Below are 27821 nucleotides of genomic sequence, written 5' to 3' on the forward strand. Positions count from 1 at the left end.
TAATAAGTATCGTACTATATGCTTAAACAAATAGTTCGTCTGTTTACATTTGAGTTCGTCGACCTCATGTACTCCAAGTAAACAACATGACATTCAATTGTTTCTGCTTATTCCTCATTTATTCGATAATCGATGTAAAAGTTATTAACATTGTTAGGAATGCACAGAAACATTCATAAAGATTTTTTGATCAATGAACAAAGGGATTTAATAATGTACTTGCATGGTAGAATATTTACTGGGACTTCCGTGTTTACCTTTTATCGGTAAACAACCAATGACATTTAATCTATTATATGATAATTGGTAACGCTATTTTGATTGGATCAAATGATCCATTTAAAGTCCTTGTTAAAAATACTTCGATAAAATACCAACAGTATTTATAAGCGAGTCTTTACATCAAATAGTATATATTGTAAGTAATATCTTCGGAAATCAAGTTAGAGAAGTACGATTTATCAAACGCTAAAGTTGAATTATTATTTTGCAGGTATGTTTTAAGTCATGAGTAAAAAGGATATCATATATATAAGTGTATCTCAAAAGAACATAATGCATAAAATAAATTTAATCCTAAAATTACCAGAGACAAAATTTAATTTTCTATTTATTTAAGAAGAAGAAAAAATCAGGTCTTAAGTGTGCGATTTGTTTTTTTTAATATTTAAGACAATATGTGCAATTCTTGTTTCAATTTTTCTATAACTGATATGTCTTTCTCTTGAACAGGATGGGTATAATGGTAGAATCTTATGACGCCTTTGTAATTCATAATGAAGAAGGAAAAGATCTGGAATTTGTTCAGGAAATGGCGAAAATTTTAGAAGGACCAAAATATAACTTGAGATTATTTTTACCATGGAGAGATTTACAAACTACTGAGGACAATGAAACTGAAGTTCTTGCTAAAATTATGGTCCAAAGGTATGTATTTACAAATATTTTTCTTACTCGTATTTCAAAAATAAAACAGGAAAGCTGATTCGGGCCCCTTTTGGTTCTTAGATTAAATGAACTTAAAAATCTCTTAAATCTCATTTTTTAAGATCTTGTTTTACATTGGGAGGAGGGAGGTGGGAGGGTTAACATTTGATTGCAAAATTATGCTTCACAAGTCCGTATGAATTTAAAGCTGATAAAAAAGTTTAGCCCTTGTCAAAAATAGGAAGAATGGAAAAATTTATTAGTTCATGTATCCTTATATGTTTAAACTGTGTTAATGGTAACGTTACTGGTCTATGTTAATTCTGCAAAATGCTCCTGAAATTAGTATTTTTTTCTTGAATTTGATTGGCTATTCTAATATGAAAGTTTTAATAATATTTTGAATTTATGATATGATTTAATAACCCGAATTTCTTAAGTAAATATGCAAATTAGCCAAATAAGAAAATTTTGTTGTGTTCCTTTTTTCCTATTTTTTATAAATTTGAATTCCTTTTATTTCTGATTTGCTAGTTACTTTTTTTATTGGATGATTGTTGAATCACATGATATTTACGACTGATACTTTTTTTTATAAAGTAGCTTGATTTAAGATTGATAGCTAAAATAAAAGTACATTATAGTATTTCATGTAGTCAACAAATTCATATTTGACGTCTATATGTTTCCTGCAAATGACATTATAATTACAAGTTATTTTACTTATTTCAGATGTAGGTGTGCTGTTGTCGTAATATCTCCAAACCTTCTACAATCCGACGTCACAAGTTTTTTGCTGTCGTTTGTACATTCCAAATATCCCTGTAAGTTTTTTAAATTGATATTTATTTGTTTATTAATTATCATTTTTGCTCGTCTGTTTTGTCCGTTTTCTCCCTTAATTTTTTCTAAATCGAAATCTGCATTACAAGAGTATATACAAATAGATCCAGTTCCACTGATTATATATACTTAAGGGTGTAACTTAAATTGATACAATCGAAACATCTATAATACTCGTTAACCGTAAAAAATGATATTATGTATGAATATGCGCAAAACATTTATTGAAGGGGAAGTTTTAATTAAGACACATACTTATATTATGAAGGAAAAACAGTAATTTATCAGATTACAATGTGAAGTCAATCCTCCAGTAGTTTTCATTTATAAGAAAGTACATGTATATATATCTTGTATAAAAATTATATTTACATTTGTTTATTCATCTTTCAGCTGGAAGAAACAGTAAACTGATTCCAATACTAATAGAAAATTGTGAATTGCCTACTATTTTACAATCAGTGACTGTATGTGACTTTACCAAAAAAGATATGCGATGCTGGGTATGGCCTAGAATTGCTTCGTCCATGAGATTGACACAGACAAGAACGGCATCGGGTAGAAGACAATTTATGCCTTGCTCAACTAGAAAATCTGTACTTCCGGATATATTGCATTGAACAGTCCAGCAACAACTGTTGTAGCTGAATGAATATCTAGTCATTTAATTATTCACTTTCCGTAATAGTCATGTTCAGAAGAGAGAATGGTTAGCGATCCAGTGTGAGTGTGTTTATAATTGTGATTATCATTTTACATAATCCTCATGTGGGACAATCAACGTATTCAAAACGGCGGTATCCAATGTTGTATTTAAAAGAAAATATCAAAGTCCCGTTGTAAACTTGTTGTCTATATACAATACATGTCAGATTCTTTATGATATATGTAACCTGTGATATGTTTTCTTTATTTTCTATATTTTACAATTGTTATATTTGAAATTGATAATTCTTTATCAATTAAAATACCGTTACATCAAATGATAGTTATTTTTTTTCTCTCAGCTTTGAAGACCTGAACAATACGGCCACGTACATTCACTATGATCGATCCTTAGTTTGAAAGTAACAAAGCGAAGTAATAAAAAGTTGCTTGCGTTTTTTTAATTTTGTTACTGAAACAATTAAGGCTATTTGGATTTAAAAAGAATCGAATGAGTCACTGCTAAAATCTTTTTGGCATACAACTTGGTATTGTACCCATTAACACATGTTAAATGTTCTTTACTATTGTGTATAACTTAAATGTAACAAATATACATTGGTTATACACAGTCAAGGCTAACCCATTCTATTGTAATATGTATTATAGTAAGTTATGTAATACAAATTAGAACTGCTCAAGGTCTCCGGAGAACAGGCTCCGTTTGCATCATACCCTCTTTTCAACTAAAACTAGCTTTTAACATTGAAAACGATAAATTGATTGATGAAATTTTGACATCCCTAAAGCAACACATACAGTATATTTCCAGGCGATGTACATGGACTAGATGCCACACAAAAAAAATAGTAAACAAAACGATGTCAAAGGTGATTATAAGAAAAATAATCAAATGTTTGTTACAAAAACATATGGGAACATTATACCGACTTAGGTAAGCGCAGGACATTTAAGCACTTTGTAGTGTTGGCCCCAAATACATACATAATATTATGCTTACTTTTTTTCGTAATCTAGAGGACCTTTACTTGACTAAAATGAAGGACACACTATTCACATACACGTCTAGTCATTGACTACGGTCAGGGCTTATATATATATTGATTAACGAACTACCCCGTGGAAAAGGTCGCAGATTTAAAATATAAAATGTGTGAGTGTTTTGTTAAATGTGATCAATTTTATTGATGCAATACATGTATAAATCATATAGCTTATAAATTTAGTATTACCGCCAGTATGAACTGCGTATGAACTGGTCATGTGTACGTCAATGTTTTAATTACTCGCGAACTCGGGGTATAACAGATACTTGAAGAAATTAAATAAGTTGAGAGTCACAATCACGTTATGTAAACAACGAATATAGGTATATATGAATGTTCTAATTAAAATAAATTGGGTACTTTTATTAAGACTCTTGATGTGGTTAGCTTTCCTTCAAGTCCATATCCTAATTGACAAAAACAAATTTATCACAACGCTGAATCACTTTATATAATATCATATATATTAAAGTACACTACTTTGAATAAGTGGGATATCCTGTTTCTTTACGTAGAAACGAGAAGATGACTTTTCGTTTGCATATATTATATATACGTAAGAATTATTAATTAGCCTATCGATCAATAGAATTACACTATGACGTGGTATGGTAGCTGACAAGAAATTCTAAGCTTCAAATTACGTGACAAAAGATCCGAGTGATGACAAGTACACCACAGTTGCAATATGATGCAGCACGCCTTATTGGTTGATAAAAAAGAGCTTCAAGTTACTCAACGTCCTGGTAATATCATTAATAAAATTTTAACTTTGCTACAATTGGAAAGTTTACAATTGGGAAGCTGAAATCATCTCTTATGTCGTTTAGTTTTGTTTTAAACCGACCCTCATTGTTAATTTCTAGATGTAAGTCAAGATATGAGGCAGACATAACTGTATCTGTTGTATCCTTTATCTCTGGTTCGATGGGATAAATGCGTTCAACATAGTCACCAAATGTTGAATTTTTTAGTGAGAGAACATCATCTATATAACATAAGACATTATTCTAATTGTTGAGAAACTTATGTACAATGAGAGATCATGATCTTCACGTATATTTTTGTCGCTTTGAAATTAGTGTAAAATGCTTTGAGTCTCAAATTTAAATCCAGTCATAAGACAGCAATTTAATTAGTAATTCCAGCAACAACATTTGATTTGAATAAATTGTTGAACTAAAAGTTTTTATACAAACATAAATATAAATTTCGTCACAGTATTATTTTAGTTATATTATATTCAACGACTGGTGAAACAGTATGCACAAGTATCAATTATAAATATTTCTGAAAACAGGAATCATTCATAAGTATAGAGGCATAACAGTAACACCAATAACTTGGAAAACCTTTGAATACTCATTTCTTAACAAACTGATGATAGAGCCAAAACAGACCTCCAATTTGGATTCACCAAAGGTCTATCACCAATCATGGCAAGCTTAATTATTTCAGAAGCTAGATATGAGAAGAAAAAGGGGAATGACAATTTCTATATAAATATTGTGGATGTAAAATCAGCGTTTGATGTAGTCCAACACAATATACTGATGAATAAAATGCTTAATCAAGAAATCCATCCAATATATTGGAAAATATTAACAGAACTATATGCTGATCTAACTACAAAAGTTAAATGGCTTGATGGTATAAGTAAACCTATCCAAATTAAACAAGTTGTAAGACAGGGAGGAAAATTATCAACCCATCTATACAATTTAAAATCTTTGTCCAAGATCTCCTAGTAGAATTGGAACAAAATGCAATAGGTCTGATACCAATTAGGAAATATATATGTAGGATTACCAACTTGCGCCGACGATATAGCCTTTTTTTTCGCTATTTTGTGCATTTTTCCTTCTATCTTTTTTTGTGATAGTTTTCATATCAAGCTTCTCGCTTGAGATGGAAAAATTATCGCTAGAAACTAAGGAGGCCACGTGGCGTTGCTAACGAAATTGACATGAAATTGCGATAAACAGATTATCATTGGTCATCTCAACTCGATTGCTCGAGAAAATCAATCTCGTTGAGATGATCAACGATAATCTATAAAAATCGAATGACAAGCATGAACTTCAACTATATAATGCTAAATGTGCTCGGAAGATATGCAAATGAACACCACTACAGCATACATCCAACAAAAACCCAAATCAAGGTATGTTCAAAAACAAAAAGTGATTACAAATGGACACTTGATGGAAATGTTGTAACAATTGCTAAATCAGGTGTACACCTTGGATTAACATGAGCTGAAAACAACGAATGTCATATAAATGTACAAGAGAGAATAAAACTAGAAAGAAGAACTAAATACGCTCTTATGTGATCAGGGTGTCACGGTACGAATGGTCTAAAACCACCAACCTCATTTCAAATTTACAAAACTTATGTCATTCCAAGGTTAATTTATGGATTAGAAGTGTTACCTCTAACCAGATCTGATATTGAACAGTTGGAAAAATTTCATAGAAAAAATCTTCGCCAGTTACAATCTCTTCCAGAAAGAACTGCTAATTCTGCAGTGTTACTACTGTTAGGTGATACCAACAGAAGCAGAAATTCATAAAAGAGCTTTGTCTCTCCTACTTGCACTACTAACATGTGAAAATGAAAAAATACATCAGCTTATGGAAAGACAAATAACAACAAATTTTGATAACAAAAATAGCTTCTATTCTAAAGTTATGGATATATTAGATCTGTATGAACTTCCAACCATTATACAACTTAAAAGCAATGTTCCAAAGAAAGAACAATGGAAAAGAACTATCAAACTGAAAGTAGACAAATTTTGGAAGAACAAGACCTTAATAGAATCTGAATGAAAATCTAGCTTAAAATTCATGAAAACGGAAAACCTAGAGATCAATAAACATCACCAAGTCTGGAAAATAAAGCATTTGCCTCGTTTTGAACTTAGAAAAGCAATAATCAAGACTAGAATGATAACCGGAACATGCATACTTCAAGCAGATCAACATAAATTCACTCCAGATACAGTAGATCCAACTTGCCAATTATGTAAAACTGTCAATGAAGACGTAACTCATTTCCTGACAAGTTTACCCATACTCAGTACTACGAGAGAAAAATATTTCCTTGAAATAAGAAAAGAGATCACTGATAAAATCACTGCAGCAAAATGGAACTGCACCATCATAAACAAAACTGCAATAGTACAATTGCTAATAGACTGTTAAAAACACAAGGAGTTGTTTGATAGCTGTGAAAAAATCAAGGAAAACATTGAAAACAAAACCAGAAACATGTTATTTCAAATGCACATAGAGAGACTGAAAATTTTAGACAACAAATAGAAACGCATAATGTGCATATATATAATTATATAAAGATACATATATCATTAAAGTGGAAGAATTGACAACCAAATGAGAATAATGATTATAATAAATAACATATATATAGTACCAACACAGAGTCTGTCATTTAATAATTGTAAGACGCTAAAATATTTAATGATCACTCCTATTCTTAACTGGCCTTTACATTTATTATATGGTGCTTTTCATTTATATAACCTTTTTTAAATCTATTGATGGTGACAACACAAGTTTTATAACTTATTAAAGATTTTTATAAACATTGATCATGAAGTACATATAACATTCCGCTGAGAAAATCTGCCTTTTTAGATTTTAATTATTAAATTCTTACATCTAAACCTATTATTATTTTAATACATGTAAAGATCATCTTATTAAATGAAACCTCCTTTTAATGTACATTTTATGAATATTGAAAAGCAAATTCAAATGAAACATAATTTTAAATATAAATAAAACTAAGTCACATACTTTAGTGAATATACTTGTATGGTAGAATATTTTGTAATAAAAAGGTCCATGTAAATATGCTGTGCATGACATTTCTATCGTTTCAAGTTATTGTTTATTTACAGTGTTGTACATATGTTGGAAATTTTGTTTTATCATTTTAAAATTTTTAAGTTAAGGGAAAACTCCATATATTTGGAGGTGCTCCTAAATAAAGGAGGCTTATACTAAGAAGAAGAAGAAGATAATAGGAGTTATCAAAAGGTAATATCACAAAAAATACTAAACTCCGATGAAAATTCACGAAGAAAAGTCCATAACCAAACGGCGAAATCAAAAGCTCAAGCACATCACACGAATCGATTCATTGCATTTTGATTTTACTTAAAAATCTTGAACTTTATATTGATCCAATGCTAAACATAATTATGAAAATTTTACAGAAAATCCAAAGCCTTTCCTCTTGTACTCTCACGTTTGGTAAATCGGTGACTGATAGATACTGGATTATAGCATGCAGTGCTAGCTAGCATTGATTTCCTTAAAACAAGTTTATTAAGGTTTATGACCCCTTCTGTATCTATTTTTGTACGAACTTTTCAAACTTCAATAGTATCAAAACTACAGTTATAATGAATAATAGAGATAGGCCATTTTGTACATATACCAAGGGGTAAATTGATGCAAAGCATTATTATTTACTGTTTCATTGCATTTAATAGAAAAAGAGGACTTTGTGTCAAATAAATCAAGATTTTATAGGAAATCCACAGCCTTTAATACAGTGATTTTTGTTTAAAAATTTAAAACATAGATTACTCACCTGTTTTTCTATGATGTGCTAGCGTTTATTTTTTACAGCAGGTTCTAAGAAACCTGTAAATTCAAAAACACCTCGTGCCGAGTGTACTTGATTTGGTCCATATTTATATTTTTTCTTAACCAATTACTACATTAATTAACTTCGTTTTAAGGTAATCAATGCTAGCACGGCGTGCAATAATCCTATATCTATCAGTCAACAAATTGCCAAATATGATAGTACAAGGATAAAGGCTGTGTATTTTCTATACAATTTTCTAAATTTTAGGGTGCACTCGACAGCAGTGACATATCACAAGGTATTTTTGAAATTGCAGGTTAGTCAGAATTTTTGGTAAAATATAAACACTAGCACATCATAGAAAAGCAAGTGAGTAATCTAGATTTTAAATTTTATAACAAAAATCGCTGTATTAAAGGCTGTGGATTTTCTATAAAAATCTTGATTTATTTGACACAAAGTACTTTTTTTCTATTAAATGCAATGGAATTGTAAATGATATTAATGCTTTGTATCAAGTTTTCCCTTGGTATATGTACACAATGGTTAATGTTTATTTTTCATTATATCTGTATTTTTGATACAATTGAAGTTTTAAAATTTTGTACAAAAATGGCTACAGAAGGGGTCATAAACCTTAATTAAGTTATTAATTAAGGTTCATCATAACCTTTTGGCTAATATGGCCGTATTCACTCCACAATTTTTTCTCCGAGTACAGACAAACCTATGCACCTGCAAAGGTTTTAAAGGATGATAGGAACTAGATACATAAATTTTAAATTCATTTTATGTTTCAGAAAATTATAAACTTTACTAGATTTTGCTATCCATTTTTTTTTCGTTCCTGCAGAAGGTGCCAACATAGACTTAGTTTGGAAAGAGGTTTGAGAATTTCCCCTCATATATTACATGTTGTGAGAAGTATTGATTTAATAAAATGGACAATTAACATCTGCAGACACTTAGTGATTTAAACTGTTTAAATGAGTGGACCGTATCAACAGAAACTCGGGTGTTTGTTTATTTTGCTATCTTCTGCTGATTGGAAAAAAACTGGACAACAAAATCCAGTTAAGTTTTTTTTTGTTTTCTAAAACTTATACTACATATAACTTTTATATATCTAGTTCCTGTCATGCCTTAAAACTTTCCTAGATGTACCAGTTTGTCTGTACTCATAGTAAATTTTGAGATGTAAACACGGCCATATTTTTCAATTCCTTATGATGAACTTTAAAACAAATATAAATATGGACCAAATCAAGTACACCTTTCAGGGTTCGTTCAACTTTAGTGACTCGGCACGAGTTTTTTGGGGAATTTAAAAGTTGTTTAGAACTTTTTGTAAACAATGATTGCTAGCACATCATAGGAAAGCAAGTGGTAATCTACGTTTTAAATCATATAACGAAAATCTCTGTATAAAAGGCTGTGGATTTTCTATAAAAATCTTGGTTTATTTTCTATTGAATGTAACAAAACAGAAACTAATTTTCTTTGCACGAAGTTTCCCCTTGGTATATGTACAAAATGGCCTATCGCTATTATTTATTATATGTGTTGTTAAGATACTACTGCAGTTTGAAAAGTTCGTATTTAACTGGCTACAGAAGGGGTCATAAACCTTAAAGTTAGCGAATGTAATGACAACACAAATTGCGATGATATGCATATGCGTATATTGAATTAGATTGTTTTCTAACTGCAGTTGTATTTGGGGTTTATATCTTAATGGGACAGGACTTCTTTAATAAGAAATGAACATGTACTACAACACACTTTAATGTAAATACAGTGTAAAACTAACCTTGTCTATTATTTTCAAAAATAATTAAAAAAAATCTACATTTTATATCTATTCTGTGCATATTTAGAATTTTTCAGAATAATTGATATAATAGTGTACTGAGATTCAAATTCAATTTCAATTATGGTCAATTGAATTGAAAACTATATCTTCATCGTTCAATAAATTTAGAAGTTTAATCATTATCGTCTTGATACAAGATAAAACCAGAGAAACTCGAATACATATAACCACTGAGTGCTGACGCCTTTTGTAGGGATTGCCAAACTTGTTGCCCTTGGTTGAGATGGATTATTGCGGTGTTTGATGCTGTTGCCCATATCGGTCGACTGTCCGCCCACACTGTAATGATCATATGACCTTCGGCCATCAGCATCACAGCAGCCTGAAATTGTGGAATTTCCAATGCTTTATAATAAAATTATTAGATTTATTAGATAATAGAAAAATGTCTCTTAATTAGATAAATACAGATATTACTTCAAAATAGATACCTGATCTTTTCCCATCGTAAAAATTTAGCCATTTGAAGGTGAATATATTTCTCAAACACCTTATTTAGAGCTTTTTTCCATCATGATATCATTAAGGCAATTTGTTGTTTACAAAGGAGCTACTGAACAAAAGTTTCCTTTGAGTAAATGGAATTAATCGCTTCTGAACTTTTAAAGCTATCATTTTGGTTCGGTTTATTTCTTACTGGGAATATTTTTGTTGACATAATACTTAATATGCCCTGCTTCGCTCGTTCGTGCATTGTCATCAAATATGACTGTCTTTTATCTATCGTGTTTGTCTTATCTGTTCAAATGTATTGTTTGTTCTGTCTTTTTTTCAACTGTTTTGTTCGTGCCGAAACTGCTGGATATGCTTCTGTTGATTAATCGTTTTATGTTGCCCTCTTGGTATCTTTTAGTTTCAAAGTTTGAGATGAAAATAATGTAAAAAAATAAGGGTATTAAAAACAAAAAATCACATGATCAAATTTATAAATGTGAACACAGATCATTGATGCTAGGAATTTTTGGAAGATAATTTGTTGCTTAATTTTTAAAAATACCATTAAGATAGTGTCACTCTAATGTTTTTTAAGATTATCCTTTTCTTCTCGTTTTCCCTTTCCGTTAGATTATGGTCTTGGATTGTTACTGAAAACTTTGAAGATAATATCAAACAAACAAAAACAAATATATGTTTGTAGTAATAGAGGTTTGATGTCAAAAGCATGTAAGAGGTAAAAAAAAAAAAGATCGGAACCACCAATGATACAAAACAATATCAGCTTAGTAATGTTTTGATCATAAATAATAGAATTAGTGTCATGGAATGATTAGTGACAATTTTTCATTATAAAAATAATAGGTCCGAAATAAATTAACCGTTTTGTATTTCAAAGTGTTAAGACTCTTCGAATGACGATTTAATATATATCCTTTTTTGCCATGTACCTTATGCCTTCCTTGTGCTGCAACGACAACCGTGAAATGGTAAGTCCCATTCACTGGAGCTGTAAAACGTCCAGTCATTATATCGTACGCATGTCCATCATTTGTTATAACTCTGTCATATTTAAGTTCTTCACTAGTCTTTTTAGGACCATGGTTTTTACTCAGTCCAACGAAGAAAGAAATTTTTGGTGTACGAGATGCTGACTTACCTGAAAAGAAAATTAGTATTTTATCACCTTAAGCCTCTTATGGACATAGATTGATGAAATATACATTTACGGCAAATTGTGACTACTAGTATATTGCGATGTATGGGAGATAAATCAAAATTTATTTTCAAGTTTTACATAGGTATACACGTGTTATTTCCCTTGTATTTATCTTTGCAGCGAAAAATGTATTTTTTAAGAAATCAAAGACCATTATTCCATTATCAAGATGTACACACACCCGCGAATTATTTGCTAGCCGAAATTTCATTTAAATAACATGACAATAGCTCTGTTATTATTGATAACTGCAAAAGATACAAAATGATGAAGAGACAAACCTGGCTTTCCAGGTACCCCCGGGTTACCAGGCAAACCATTGGATCCTTTTTCACCGGGAACTCCGGGTGGACCTCGAGGGCCTTTAATTGGAAGACGGACAGGAGAGTGCACATTTCCTTTGCATGAAATTTCCAGTTCGCATGTCCCTTGGTTACTATCTGTAAATTTATCTCTCAATCCTTTGCGATTTCGAATTCTTCTAGGGGAGGTAACTGTTACGAGCGTCACTATACATATAGACACCAACTGTATAAACTCCATGGAAATCAATGACTGAAAATGATAATAAAAAAGTAAGAATAAGTATTGAATGGACATACTCTTATCAATCAAAATCTGATACATTGTAGTAGTATTGTCAATATTATATTTTCCTGGTCAGAACTTTTGACTATTTTTATATATGAAATACTCTTATTAATCAAAATTAAAATTCATTGTCGCCAAAAATACTTCGGGAGATAATAATTCATTGAAAACAGTAACCCTTCATATTTTCTAATGACTGACTAAAGTTAATTTCCGATTTATATAATATGTTATATGGGTCTGATTATTTAAAAACTTAAGACTATTTTCAAATATGAAATCAATCAAATACATTGTCGAGTAAAATACTTTGGGAAATAATAATGCATTAAAAAAGGTAACCCTTCTTGTATCAAATGTTTGACAAAAGTTAATTTCCTAATCGGTCCATGCTTGCGATAAAAGAAGTATTTGGGACATGTCTTAAATAAAAAAAAAATATAGCGAGTTTAGTTTGTGGTAGTTTATTTGAGATTTTGTAGTGCTGTCTTATCATCAGTTGCTGAAAAACATTTATTCGTCAATACAACATTCAATCACAACCCTTCTCGATTTGGCTACTTATTCATACCATATAATAACACTCAACATAAGTGTACTTCAATTATAGCTCGCCATTCAGTGCGGCGCTTCGACATCGCTTAAAATATGTAATTATAGATAAGAAAATGTGGTTTGCTTGCAGATTATACAACTTTCCACCAGTAACCACATTACATAGAAGTTAGCACTTTAGGTCACTGTACGTCATTCAACAATTAGCAAAAAACCAATACCGCATACCAAGCTATAAAATTGAGGACCCAAAATTATAATGTAAAACCATTCAAACGAGAATAATAACGGCCGGATTTATTTACAAAACAATAAATGAAAAAAATATATGTCAATTTTCCGCGTTACAAGGTGCAACACTATACATTATGTATTAATTTTAACATTACAGAAAAATTGGTAAAAGGAAACAATTGAAATAATAATGGTTATCATTTAGTTATATATATCATACCCTGGCTATGTATAATAATGATGATGATTATAACAGGTAATATGTATTGCACCAAACAAGGACAAGAAAACGATTTACGAAACTGTGAACATGAAAATGCCAAGCATAGGTCCGGGGCTTTAGAAAAAAATGATACTAATATAGTGTAAAGAGAATGAAAATAGTAAACAGTTATCAATGTCAGAAGCGCTTTTTTGAATTTACCTCCACCAAAAACTTTCTAGGCTAAACATTTCAAAGCCTGGTGGATGATAGATCGTGGAAACTGTTTTGTAAAAAAAATCACCATTCCGTTGTATTGCTGATTAAATATTCAGAGAAAGAATGTATTGTCTTTCTAAATACAATATTCTTGTCATTTGCTTTGGCCTGACATATTCTGGTTGCACATAAACAGTATACGTATTAATCATGGTTTAAGTATCAGTTCTGCAACAATTACAACAAATAACGAAAGACTGGACAATTTAAATTTAACATTTGTTGTTTTGAAATTCAAAACTGATAATGTCAGATCTGACAAAAATAATCATGCTTCCGTGATCAAATATATGTTAACAAGTGAATACATATACAAAAACCAACGCTACTAATGAGTAGACTGTAACAAATGGTTATCAAGATAAGTTTTCACTACGCTTACAATTGAAAATATACATGTGAGTTAAAGTAGATGTCGGTAATATGTAACCAAAGGTAGCAATTCTACAACAAAAATAACTAAGATAATCTAGAAAATAACATAGTCATCAGCATATATGAACGAAATGTAATATTTCAAGCTCTTAATCGTCCTAAGTTGTTTGCGTTTATCTTATGAATGTGTTATTATTTAAATGTAGAATGACTTTTTTCATATTGACCGATAAAAATTTATATCGTTCATCCATGCAAGAAATATCAAGTCGGGAAAACAGATATCTTTCATATTGATAAAATGCCAAAAACAGACCGAATTTTCAAGCCTGTAGGAATTGCAAAATTAGAACAGAAATAGTATCAAATCGGTTTACAGTTGTTCAATGGCACTGTTATCATACTCAATATTCGGTGTATGATATAATTATCAAACTCGACATTCAGTACATGACACTACTATCACACTTTACATTTGGTGTAGGACACTATGCTTGGAATCGACATGTGTTTGGTTGAGCACAGTGACAGAATGACTTGATTATTACACCAAGCATCCGGTCTATTGACCACCGAGACTCCATAACATTATTATCAAAGTTGACATTCTATTTATTATTATAGATTTCTGAAGCTGAATGACATTATTATCACACTCGACATTAGGTTTATCGAGTAGTAAGGCTTAATTACATCATCATCAAAACCAACATTTGGTTTATAAATACTGAAAACTGATGTCTCAATACGTTTTATTACATTCGACTTTTGGTTTATTGAGCGATAATTCCATTGACTGTATTCATACTTTTTTGTATCGATGAAAACATTTATGACACCTATTTCGATACATAGACATAATGGAAAATGCTATCTGTGTACGGAACAATTACATATAATGAACTACATGTATTTGTCTGTATTTAACAGTTTTTAGACAAAGGTAACATTTCAATACAATTCTTTACTACAACCTTTCATTGTATAAACATATAAAAAAACGCGAATGTCTATAGCAGTAAAATCATTGTCAAGGGAAAACGGTAGTATTAATTTTCCCCAGCATTCGGTTGGCCTTTTGTGTACCCAAGGCAGGTGAAGGAAGTCAAATTAGGAGCGTTGTGATTGGATGTAAGGGTACAATTTAATTTTTATTTATCTATGAATAACTGAAGTGTGTATATTTACAATTTAAATTTAAAACCTATTGAAATATTTTCTAGAGAATTATTCGAAAAGACTTCAATAAGACTTTCATAAATTTGGTGCAAAATGACGGTGGGCATGGATAACATAAACAAGCTCCGTTGGAAGTTGGTCATGATACTATTTGGCTTTAATTTTTAAAACGTTATAATAAAGTACTAACACAACATATAACTGTTTTATCCAGGTTTTTTATCTTAAAAAGTGGTAAATTTAGAAAATGTTATCATTGCCGCCTATGGAAGAATAAATAGTACCGTTTTCCCTCAAAGTAGGGCGTTCTTTTTGAATTTGCTAGATATTTAAATTCACAGCAGCGTCTGGTCTGAATGAGAAATGCGAAACTTCGTGTTTACATGCTTGTAAGATCACCATAATTTCACGTTAAAGAACCCATGCATCGACTATTTTATGTACCCGTACAGGTAGACTATTGTAAGTCTAAATGTGTGTTACTATTCAATGCACCCTCACTTTCTAGTGACATTCCAAATTTCCAGACTTCATCCGGTCGACCTCTTTTACAGGACATACCCTATACATTAATTGATAATTAGATTTGTTTTCTCGTCCGGAACACGAATAAAATGTATACCAGTGATCGTAAATAAAAGTATTAAAATCAATCATTTATGTTTTAACCTCCTGTAATGTCTAATTGTTTGAGCTCATGGTCTTGCTTTAGAGTTTTAATCGATCTATTGGTGCTTAAAAGTTTTTAAATTATTGAAAGAGATATTTTTTTATATGTTGGACATATAAATCGGATATTTGAATTAATTCATATGACATAAGATGATTCTTCCGTGAATATCCATACACGGCAGTTAGCCAATACAAGTCCTACATATATTGATTTACTTACTGCATGGAATCAGTTAAATTATTATCAATGGAAGCGTAATATGGAGATTAATTTTATATCATAAATTAAGGTACTTACCTGACATATGTACTTTAGGATTTCAATCTCGTTGGTATTAGACTCGACCGGAAGTTCAAAACGCGCGGGAACCAGATGTTATGCTACATCCGGTTTCCCATGAACTTATCAGTTTTCTTTCTCGGCGGCTTGAAAGATAGTCGTGTATTACGTGCTCGTAATTTCTGCCGTTTGAGATGGCAGAAGAAAATAGAAACGGAGATATTTCTCCGGTGGAAGAAGATACTTTGGAGGATTCCTCTCGTGAAGGGCAGAAGCCACCTTCATCTTCGTCTGTAGTTACGAAGAAAAAGAGGAAGTCGAGGTCTAAGTATTCGGAGTTAGAAGATAAGTGGAACACAAAGTTCGGAAACTTAAATAGTAAGTTAGATAGCATGTTTGACTTGTTAAAGGGTGAACTAACAGCTAGACATGTACAGACAAGTACCGCAAATGGTGACAATATAAATACGTCTGATAATTCACTGTCACAAAGACAGTCCAGTTCAACTTCAAGTCTGTCACAAAGACAGACGAGTAAAAGTCAGTCACAAAGACCGACACTTAGGTCTAGAGATTCAGATAATGAATCAGCTGATGATCGTGATGATGTAATGTCTTTGCAACCAGGTCAAAACGAAGTTTTGGGTTCAGGGACAGAGTCTGACAATGAAGACTCTAATGATGAACAGTTGTCAAGTAAGGCAAAGAAATGTTTATTTGATATTTTTGGTGAGGATGCCATTGCCAAGAAAACAGAGAAAAAAATTGGCATTACAATGGATGATTCTCAAAAAGAGGTTCTAATGGGTCACTGGCGTGCACTCAAACCTAATTTAGTATCAGCATTTGCTGAAGAAACTAAAGAACTATTTCCTGTTGATGAGGAAACAGAAAAATTCCTTCAGGTACCAACTTTAGATGATTTCATTGGAAATTGTTTAGTTAAAAGAAAAGACAAAGATAAAACTCTTGATGATTTGTTGCCTGATATTTTCCCAAAAGACAGGAAAAGGAAAACACCTTCAACAGAGGATTCTAGTAAAGCTAAAAAGGCTAAAATAGAGAAATCAGATCAAAACAAAGACAAGTCATCTGAGAATTTTCGTATCCCAAAACTGTCTTCCAACACAGGACCTAGAAAGTTCACCAAAAAGACAGAGGATGGAAAATTCTCCAAACCAGATACTGGTTACAAGAAGACTCCCTTTCCGGCTAGAGGAGGGAAGTCCTTTAGAAAATGACAAGGTGAGAATAGTGTTGTTTCCGGAGATACCAGTAGGTGGTCGTCTTTTTCATTTTCTTCCAAAATGGGAAGAAATTACAAAGGACAAATGGGTTTTGGCTATAATTCAAAATGGTTACAAACTGGAATTTTTACAAAAACCTCGGTTTTTAGGAATCAAAAAGACATTTGTAAATGTCACAAATTTGGAAATTCTAAAACAAGAAGTAAAAAGTTTATTAGAAAAAGACGCTGTAGAAATTGTGCAAAAAACACATGTTCAGACAGGTTTCTACAGCACACTTTTCTTAGTAGAAAAGAAAAACGGAAAATTAAGACCCGTAATAAATTTACGACCACTGAACCAGTATCTCAAGAAACAACACTTCAAAATGGATACAATGACCAAGGTTTTAAATTTAGTCAAGAAAGGAGACTGGGCTTGTTCTCTCGATTTACAAGATGCTTATTTACATGTACCAATCTTTCCAAAACATCGAAAATATCTAAGGTTTGCAATAGACGAAACAGTGTATCAGTTCAAAGTACTATGTTTCGGTCCAACAAGCTCACCTCGGGTATTTACAAAGATAGTCTCAGTTGTAGCAGCACATCTGAGAAAACTAGGTATAAGATTAGCAGTGTACCTAGACGATTGGCTTTTAGTCGATCAACAAAAATCCGCACTTGTAAAAAATCGAGACACAACCATCAGTCTCCTTACTTCTCTAGGTTTTATAATAAACACAGAAAAGTCAGAATTAATTCCTACTCAAACAATAACATACATAGGAGGACTATTCAGACTAGATCTAGGACTAGTGTATCCAACTCCAGAGAGAATCAAAAACTTAAAAATAACAATTATTCAGTTAATGAGGGGTCAAATAACAGCAAGACATTATTTGAAACTGCTGGGCATAATAGCATCCTGCCTAGAATTGATTCCCAACAGTCGTTTGTTCATGAGACCAATTCAAATGCACTTGTTACAAGTTTGGAGACCCTCCAAAATGAGTCTGGAATATCAAATTCCTTGTACACAAGAGCTGAAAGCTCATCTAGCATGGTGGTTGTGCCAAGCAAACACTATGAAAGGGCGGTCTCTATATCAAGGGTCAACAAGTGTAACAATCACAACAGATGCCTCGATGACAGGTTGGGGGGTGGGGGGGTCATTTAGGGACTCAAACTGTTCAGGGTCTGTGGTCAACAAATCAATTGAGATTGCTCAAACACATAAACAATCTGGAGTTGGAAGCAGTATTTCTAACAGTCAAACATTTCCTGCCTGTTTTGAAAAACAAACATGTACTAATTCGGTCAGACAATACAACGGTAGTACAGTACATAAACAAACAGGGGGGAACAAAATCGATTCAGCTTTGCAGTCAGACATGGAATCTCTGGAATATGGTTTTGAGACACAAAATTGTAATCAAAGCAGCCCACATTGCGGGGGTAAAAAATGTTCTAGCAGATCAACTGAGCAGGATCAAAGTAAGACCAACAGAATGGTCTCTGAACAAGGCAGTGATAAACAAGATTTTCTTGGAATGGGGATCACCAACAATAGATCTGTTTGCCTCGGCTCAGAATCACAAGTGTCCAGTGTTTTGTGCTTGGGATCAAGATCCAACAGCACTGACACATGATGCCCTAGCAATCGGATGGGACAGGATGTTTGCTTATGCTTACCCTCCTCTATCCCTAATTCCGAAAGTGTTACAACACATGATAGATTATCAATGCGAGATGATTCTAATAGCACCTTTTTGGCCAAAACAATGGTGGTATCCACAGTTACTACAACTGTTGATAGCACAACCCCTACTATTACCTCAATGGGAAAATCTGCTAGAACAAGGTCAGGGAAGATTAAAAATAGTTCATCCAAATCCAGAGATATTCAACCTGACTGCATGGCGAATATCGACAAACAATTTAAAGCAAAAGGCTTTTCAGAAAACACTAGAAAATTATTATCTGCCTCATGGAGATCTGGTACGCACAAAGACTACAAATGTAAATTTAGACAATTCAGTAGCTGGTGTAATCAATGGAAAATTCATCCATATGTTGCAACTTTAGAAGAGTGTGCAAATTTTTTAGCATCTTTATTTGATAAGGGGTTAAAATATAGAACAATTGCAGGATACCGATCAATGTTATCCTCTGTGTTGCCTCCTGTTGATAAGACACCAGTAGGACAACATCCTTACATTATCAGACTTTTAAGAGGGGTGTTTAACAGTAGACCACCTGAGCGCAAATTGCTGCCAGAATGGGATTTACCACTTGTTTTGGACATGTTCAAGAAACCTCCTTTTACTCCGATGAGATTAGCTAGCCTTAAGCATCTTACATGGAAAACTGCCTTTTTAATAGCTATTACAACTTTTCGAAGGTGTAGTGACTTACAAGCTTTAAAACTAGGCGAAGGCTCTGTCAATATTCAAGAAAAAGGAGTTACTTTTTTGAGACATGGTTTAGCTAAACAAGATAGAGCTTATCATGACATTTCAAAAATTTTCATACCAGCTTTTCCAGAGAGCAAATTATTAGATCCATAAAGAACTCTTTACATGTATCTGAAAAGAACAGATGAACTGAGACAAAATGGGGAAAAACAAGAATTTAAATTGTTTTTATCAATTAACAAGCCTCATAAACCAGTAACAGCTCAAACAATATCACATTGGATAGTGAAAACTATCAAGATGGCTTACAAGCAGAATAAAAAGCAAATAGGCAAAGTAAGAGGTCATTCAACTAGGTCAATAGGACCATCATGGGCCCTTTTTAAGGGAGTTAGTATGAAAAATGTGTTGGATAGTGCAGATTGGGCAAAATCCACAACATTTACTAAGTTCTATTTAAAAGATGTTAATGTAAATTTTTTAAATTTGTAGGATGAAGAATGAGTTCTTCCTCGGCGAGTCGCTGAGGGAGAGTGTATATATGTTTTTCGTTATGTGGGAATGGTGGTGGATTTTAAATGCACATAGATGACAGTTTGCCTGAGTGTTTAAAAACACAGGTTTTTAACGGCCAATCTGTATGATCAGATGTTTTCAACGTTGTTGAAATAAATATAAACTACGGAACTACATAGTAAGTGTACGTATTTCCATGTATAATAAGTTGTATATACTAGAGTTTATAGTTTGTGATTTATTGGAAGAAGAAGTATTTTAAGAAAACTTTTTGTCAAAACTTCCTGCTACAAATTTTTGCTTTGTAATCAATAGAAATCCTAAAGTACATATGTCAGGTAAGTACCTTAATTTATGATATAAAATTCAAAAATTTGAACTCAAATTTAAATTTTATGAATAAATTATACTTACCTGACATATGTACTAACCACCCTTCCTCCCCAGGAAGTTTTTAAGTTTTCTTAACGGGGTCTTTCAAGCCGCCGTGAGAAAACTGATAAGTTCATGGGAAACCGGATGTAGCATAACATCTGGTTCCCGCGCGTTTTGAACTTCCGGTCGAGTCTAATACCAACGAGATTGAAATCCTAAAGTACATATGTCAGGTAAGTATAATTTATTCATAAAATTTGAATTTGAGTTCAAATTTTTGAATTTTAACGCGCATTGGACATCATTACAATACCGATGATAGCGCAGTGGAACGCGACCTTAAAATCGTTTGAATTGCAGTAACATTGTATACTAGTAACTTATATTTAATATATATAGAAATATTTTAATTGATAAATTCATGAAGTTAATCAGTCGAAGGCTATTTTCATAAATATATTTCTTTCAATAAAAGTTACTAATCAAACTCATTCAACTGACAATTCATTGTCCTTGACGCCACATTTAAAATGATTCAAATGTGCTATTTTAAACAAATGAATACCCGTTATACTAGTAGTCAAATGCGTTTCTAAATACAAGATTTGTTTTCTTATTCCCAGTGTCAAGCAATTTGTCGTACTGGATTTCTTCTATAAGCGAATAACACATTCATGTAATTTTGTATTTCAACTTCAGAACACTCGAAAGAGAATTACGAATGATTGTTTAACCTATTTTCATTAAAACCAAAATCATTTTAGTTCTCCTCCTTGAGAAACAATTATTTGATCAATAACCGTTTAGAATATTAATGCATTCGTTCGCCCTTGTTGCTATTCATCACTCAATATTTAGATTAAGACGACATTCACGTAAGCGTCGAGGTACAGATCTGCTTAAAAGCAATTTCTACAAGTGGACAACGTTGTTTGTTCTCGGGAACAATGCAGCTATTAATATCCACGTCTTCGGGAGTTCAAAAACACTTGTTTGTCCTTAAGCGACTTTGAAGAGAATTAACAGTGTAAGTAGCGTGTTTCAGGTGTCAGTTCTTTCAAATTTTCTGTCATGTTCACAAAATTCAGATGATTTTTGAAGTAAAGTAGATTTGAAACCAATTATTATTAAGTCGGAAGATAAACATAAAGTTATCAGTATAAGTATTAAAAGGTAAAAGAATTCGGGAATAATATATAGAACAAAAAACACTAACTACGAAAGTAGGAAAATGAGAATAATTGATTCAATGGTTCAAAATATGCGATTTAACAAAAGGTTAAGATACAATCAATGAAATTGAAAGTTTCTATGTATGATTAGGAGCTTACCTTTTTTCCCTGCAGGGGCGGGGCTGGTCAAAATGTAGGAAGGAATTTCAAGTTCTTTTTCTTGTAGTGGAAACATTGGGTTCGATTTATTTTAAATGTATGATTGTAAATGACCAGTTATCTCTCTCAGGTAAAACAAATATAAGTGTCTTATATTCTTTTAAAGACAAAAATAATTTTCCAGTATGTTGTCTTAACTCAAAATCAGAGTATTTAATAAATATTGAATATAACTGAGCATTTAAAATAAAAAAAATGAGTTGTTTATAAACAAATGTTTGGATCGTGTTAATATCTGCAACTTTTATGTTTCTGTTCAAGTATTCTGAAAATGGCGAGAGAAAAATGTAAATAAAAAAAAACGTACTTCGAGGAAAATTCTTAACGGAGAGTTCCAACGCAAATGACAAAAGTTCAAACACACTAAAAAAATTGATAGCTACTTTCATATTTTTGACTTGGTACAGGCATATTTTTCTGTAGAAAATAGGGTATTAAAGCTAGTTTATAGCTAGCTTAACCTCTCACTTGTATGGCATCGCAAACAATTTCATTATATTGGCAGAGTTGTGTGAACTATAAAAACAATTTTTTTTATTAACAACGAAAAACAAAAAGGCATATTTACAAAGCATATTAGTAAAAAGCTAAAGACAAGAAAAAAAAATTCCGTGGCACAATAACCAAATGACGGGATGTATTAGTACCGAGTCCCGTCAAATGAATATTACGAAGTCACCTAGCTTGTATCTTATATGCATTCATGTTATTTTACTTCTTATTGCGACACATTTTAATACATACCATGCCTTTCGATACAGTTTAGAAGATAAAGTTAACCCTTTACTATTCATTCAATGCCTAATGTTAAAAAGGATATTGGTAACAGCAAGACAATTTCGACGGATGAGTTTTGAAAATTTCTCAAACACTAACCACAAGTTTGACATCCTTCTTTTTATACAAAACTTAATAATATCATTATCCGACGAAATTATACCAAATTAAGACGACTTGAACATCACTTGTATAAATTTATAATAATAGTCAGCATGAACACTTATTATTAGTGTATAATATACATCTGTTGGTTCCTTATATTTATTTCGATAAAAACTGACAAACTGGGTAGGACAGGCATACAACTTATTTTCTTTGCGAGTAAAATACTATCGAAATGTCCTAACAAATTGTTTACAATCCAACCCTACTATTAGAAACAATCTATCAATATTACACAAGAATATTAAAACTGTTAACATAATATGCATTAAGTAAAATCACCAAAAAAAATCCGAGCTAAGTTCTAAACGGAGAGTCCCTAATCAAATGACAAAATCAAAAGCTCAAACACATCAAACGAACAGATAACAACTGTCATATTCATGACTTGGTACGGGCATTTTCATTTATGTTGAAAATGGTGAATTGAACCTCGTTTTATAGCTAGCTGAAGCTCTTAATTATATGGCAGTTGCATCCAATTACTTTCTATTGACAATGATGTCAGAACAAATCAAACAGACTTAATAGGTAAAAAGGACAAGAATATTTTGCCTTCGTCATAAATGATATAGAATGAAAAGATGCACTCAAATCAAGTCATGATTTTTAACTAAATGGAAAGAAGGATTTTGGACAATTTTCTCTTCTTTTATTTTTAATAAACTATGAACATTAGAAGGAACTACCCTTGAAATTGAAAATACAAAATGTTGATACACGTACAACAACAACCAAATCAACAACTTTTAAAGTTAAACAAACCTCTCAATCTATTTTTTTGATAAATCATTTAAACCACTAGGACATTAAGACTTAAAATAGTTATAGCTGTCTACCACTTTAATACCAGTACATTATGCAAAGCAACAAGGCGTTGAATTATTATTGATCTATACAACCCATAAAATTTTGAAAAGTTCCAAGTAACTAAGAGACAACATTGTATTTTTTCTGACTGGTCCTAAGAAGTAATTTGATTTTATAGTATTTTATTATTTCTTCGAGACAGTGTCTCATACAATTTCTTAGATCTTTAATCAAGAAGTCGAAAGTAAAAAAATTGTACCAATGGGGTTACATATATTTGATTTACATGTTATCACATACTGGTATGAAGTTCAAGAAATCTCACAAGGTTATCTGAAGAACATTTTTAAGAACTGGATTGGGCTATCCCTATACAGAGTATATAGAAATAGCTTGAACTAGCTTTCCATGAAGCTTCATCTAAAATCACAAAGCATTTAAGATTCCACATACATTGTTTGGATAATTTTTAAGTTTTCTAAATTCCACTGCAGGTGATAAATACCTCCCCGAGAGGATATGACTAACCCAGTAGTCGGCACTCTGTGTTGACATAAATTTAATTGATATTGTCATATTTATAAACTAACTGTTTACACACAAAAGTTTAAAGTGTTCGAAAATTTAATTATTTTCTACCCAAGAAATGAATTACTTATGTACTATGTCCTTAATTCTTTCTACTTTTTTTAATTTTAGTTTCACTGATGAGTCTTTAGTAGACAAAACGCCCGTCTGATGTACAAAATGTTAAGCTGGTATCTTTGATGAATTCCTTTTTCATCCACTTGGTCAATGTCACTGCTGATGGGTGTTTTATCCAAGAGAGTAGTCAGCACTGGCTATGTTTCATTATCACTAATATTGTGATATCTTAAGGTTAATCATTTATAGATTTCCAATTGTGAACTTTTCATTTATAAGTAACATCATTCCAACAGCACCTGCATACGGGGTTATATGTCCTAATTGATACGATATTTCCGTGCTTGTATTTCCTATCATGATTTTCTTGGTAGATGAAAATGGTAGAGGGTTGCTGCTCACAAGAAAGCTATTAAACCAAGAGTTCCAAAGTTGAAATCATCCCTTCGTAAATTTTATGGACGCCATCACGAGTTGATTGACCGTTATGGACTAACCGTTTCACTGATAATATCGGATATGTTCCTCACGTCGTAACTACAAACCCCTTCCCTTTCATTATTGTGACCAAACGAATTAGAGTATTTACCTGATTTGTTATAACATGAGCAACACGACGTGTGCCACATGTGGAGCAGGATCTGCTTACCCTTACAGAGCACCTAATATCACTCCTAGTTTTTGGTGGGGTGTCGTATTGCTTATTCTTTAGTTTTCTTTGTTGTGTCATGTGAACTATTGTTTTTCTGTTTGTCTTTTTTATTTTATCCATGGCGTTGTCAGTTTGTTTTCGATTTATAAGTTTGACTGTCCCTCTGGTATCTTTCGTTCCTCTTTTACAAAATTTGAAATGATAATGATGTTCTACCACAGGAAGCTTTATTTAAAAAAAAAAACTTTCGTAACTCTAGGCTCTCGATTCTCTTCTTTTTTTTTTTTTTTTGCTTTTTGATAGTTGTCAAAGGTACCATGATTATAATTAAGTTCGCCAGACGCGCGTTTCGTCTACATAAGCCTCATCAGTGACGCTCATATCAAAATATTTATAAAGCCAAACAAGTACAAAGTTGAAGAGCATTGAGGATAAAAAATTTGCAACATACGGCTAAGGTAATCTATGCCTGGGATAAGAAAATCCTTACTTTTTTGAAAATTTCAAAGTTTTGTAAACAGGAAATTTATGAAAATGACCACATTATTATTGATATGTGTTGACTACTGGGCTGGTGATACCCTCGGGGACGAAACGACCACCAGCAGTGACATCGACCCAGTGGTGTAAATAGTTATCAAATGTACCAGGATTATAATTTTGTACGCCAGACGCGCGTTTCCTCTACATAAGACTCATCAGTGACGCTCATATCAGAATATTTATAAAGCCAAACAAGTAACCTTCCCAATTTGAGCGTCAGTAATGATTATTTTATAGACAAAACACCCGTCTAGCGTACAACATTATATAATGGTATAAGATATTTGATGATTAATTTTTAAAGCTACTAGGTCGATGTCACTGCTTGAAGAAGGTTCATCCTCAAGAGTATCACCAACTATGTAGTCAGCATTTCTGTGTTGACATGAATTATCAATGGTACTGTACATGGCAGATCAATAAGTTAACTGTGTACCAAATTTTGATGTTTAACATTCCTTTTTCCAGTAATAGATTATCACAGCTGTTTTTGGCAAAACCTTACTCTTAAGGATGAAACTACTACCAGCAGTGACATCGACCTAGTAGCAATAAAAATTACTCACCAAAGATCCAACTTATACTATTTCATAATGTTGTACGCTAGACGGGTGTTAGTCTATAACATAATCATAACTGACGCTCAAATCGGAAAAATTATTTGTTTGGCTTAATTAATATCATCTCTGTGATCAAAATACAAGGTATACAAGGGCAGTAAGTCAATCTTCAGTTATAATAAATTGTAATCCTGGTACCTTTGATAACTATTATAATGATACACCTCTTGTTTGCTTTGAAATAGTTGCTTAAATCAATTTTGACACCAAGATATCCAAAGCCAGTAAGTGAGACGTCAGGTATATGGAACACATCTCTTGTATTATTTAGATTCCAATATTTGCTGCGAATTCCATTTTTTTTAAATATCGACCAAAAAAAAAAATCAGAAAAAAACGTCTAATTTTAGATAAAAAATACTTTAGAATTGAATGCTTTTATTTTGTTAAAATAAAGGGAAAGTAAGATACTATCACATCTTGCATGAGGCGCTACTTGCTAAAAATGAACACGTCACTTGCTTTCATTTCTTTCTTTAAAAATACTTAAATCCAACGATAAGCACACTATCTATATACTCTGTTATACAAATATCATACATCAATTATGCAAAACAATTTTTTTTTTAAATGCAACACTCTTCATATTTTAAAGAAATAGTGAATTCGAATGGTGTACTGTTCTATTTTATTACCATTCTAATTTTAAATACCCCCTTTTGTGCAACTAGAATGTTTTCAGAAAGTGTGAATGTCCATATCGCCTTTCTAGTTCCACTAACTTTTAAAAAAAATACATAATATACATTTTGTATCCATTTTGTATCCTTTCCAAATCGAAAGCAAATTAGTGGTTTGTGTTTTATTTTAGCTCATTTAACAAACAGTATTATCAGAATGTCAACTCACAGACAAAATTGTTAACAAAATCTGTCAAAGTTGTCTAATATGTTTTGACGGGAGTCTGGTCTATTACGCTATCTGTTAAATACCAGGAAGAGATGCTTGCAGTAACAGACACGTAGTAAATTTACTAGAGATTATTTTTAAGAAATTATTCATTCGTCATTTATTGTGAGAGTATCTTTGCATGAACAGAAGAGATAATATCAAAGTTTGAATGTAACTTGCTCAAGTATTATAAATGTAATATTTAAGAAAAAAAATATAATGAAAAATAGCGTAAATTCATTTTTTCATTTTGTATAAATGACCCCTCCCTCTTTTATCGGCCAAAATCTAAGAACATAATAAAGAACACAAAAAGGACAAATAAAGAATAGCCAAATCCATCTAAAGTCAACATAGCCTGTGGGAGTTGAAACAGTACTTTTTTTATAATATATTTTAAAATTTATATAGCAAAACAATAGAACAGAGACAAGAAAACGAAAAATTCCAACATTCAAGGACATGGTGTCCGTTGGAAATTATAAGAAAATATAAACGGAATCGAATTCGATATTATTTATTTCATTAAGATTAAGAATAATACTTTAATAAATTTACTTACCTGATATAAGTTATCAAATAATTTTGTCTGCCAGAATCATCATATAATGTAAGGTCAAAGCAATTTATGGGAGCAGTTTTCTATTCTGACTTTTAAGTAACATTAATGATTCTTCCACAGAGATGCAATAAATTGTCACAAATAGTCATTGATTGCTTTGGAACATGGATACGAGCTCAATTCGTCAAAAGACAAACTTCCGATATTTCTGCGACATTGAGTGTACTCTA

General features: G+C 31.8%; 3 protein-coding genes across 6 annotated transcripts; 2 read left to right on the forward strand and 1 right to left on the reverse strand.

Moving 5' to 3' along the window:
* The first annotated feature begins 327 nt into the window (after positions 1-327).
* On the forward strand, positions 328-2753 carry LOC134707464 (myeloid differentiation primary response protein MyD88-like). 3 transcript variants are annotated; one of them, XM_063567218.1, is made up of 4 exons: positions 328-418; positions 733-927; positions 1660-1751; positions 2164-2753. In XM_063567218.1, exons 2-4 carry the CDS (start codon positions 734-736, stop codon positions 2388-2390), a joined length of 513 nt encoding a protein of 170 aa, XP_063423288.1. In that variant the 5' UTR covers positions 328-418; position 733; the 3' UTR covers positions 2391-2753. The 3 variants fall into 3 exon arrangements, with proteins under 3 accessions (XP_063423288.1, XP_063423287.1, XP_063423289.1); XM_063567217.1 differs by having other exon boundaries at positions 355-493; XM_063567219.1 differs by having other exon boundaries at positions 416-451.
* Positions 2754-9623: 6870 nt separating this feature from the next.
* On the reverse strand, positions 9624-27756 carry LOC134707466 (C1q-related factor-like). Of its 2 annotated transcripts, none has more exons than XM_063567220.1 (4): positions 27592-27756; positions 11917-12190; positions 11367-11575; positions 9624-10303 (listed from the first exon to the last, which is right to left on the reverse strand). In XM_063567220.1, the coding sequence occupies exons 2-4, from the start codon at positions 12176-12178 to the stop codon at positions 10094-10096; spliced, it is 681 nt and encodes a 226-aa protein (XP_063423290.1). In that variant the 5' UTR covers positions 12179-12190; positions 27592-27756; the 3' UTR covers positions 9624-10093. The 2 variants fall into 2 exon arrangements, with proteins under 2 accessions (XP_063423290.1, XP_063423291.1); XM_063567221.1 differs by lacking the exon at positions 27592-27756 and adding an exon at positions 20575-20704.
* Positions 16197-20284, forward strand: LOC134705823 (uncharacterized). The gene is made up of 2 exons (XM_063564538.1): positions 16197-17247; positions 20137-20284. The coding sequence occupies exon 1, from the start codon at positions 16197-16199 to the stop codon at positions 17241-17243; it is 1047 nt and encodes a 348-aa protein (XP_063420608.1). The 3' UTR covers positions 17244-17247; positions 20137-20284.
* Positions 27757-27821: the final 65 nt, after the last annotated feature.

Source organism: Mytilus trossulus, chromosome 2 (assembly GCF_036588685.1).
Source record: "Mytilus trossulus isolate FHL-02 chromosome 2, PNRI_Mtr1.1.1.hap1, whole genome shotgun sequence".
Lineage (NCBI taxonomy): Eukaryota > Metazoa > Mollusca > Bivalvia > Mytilida > Mytilidae > Mytilus > Mytilus trossulus.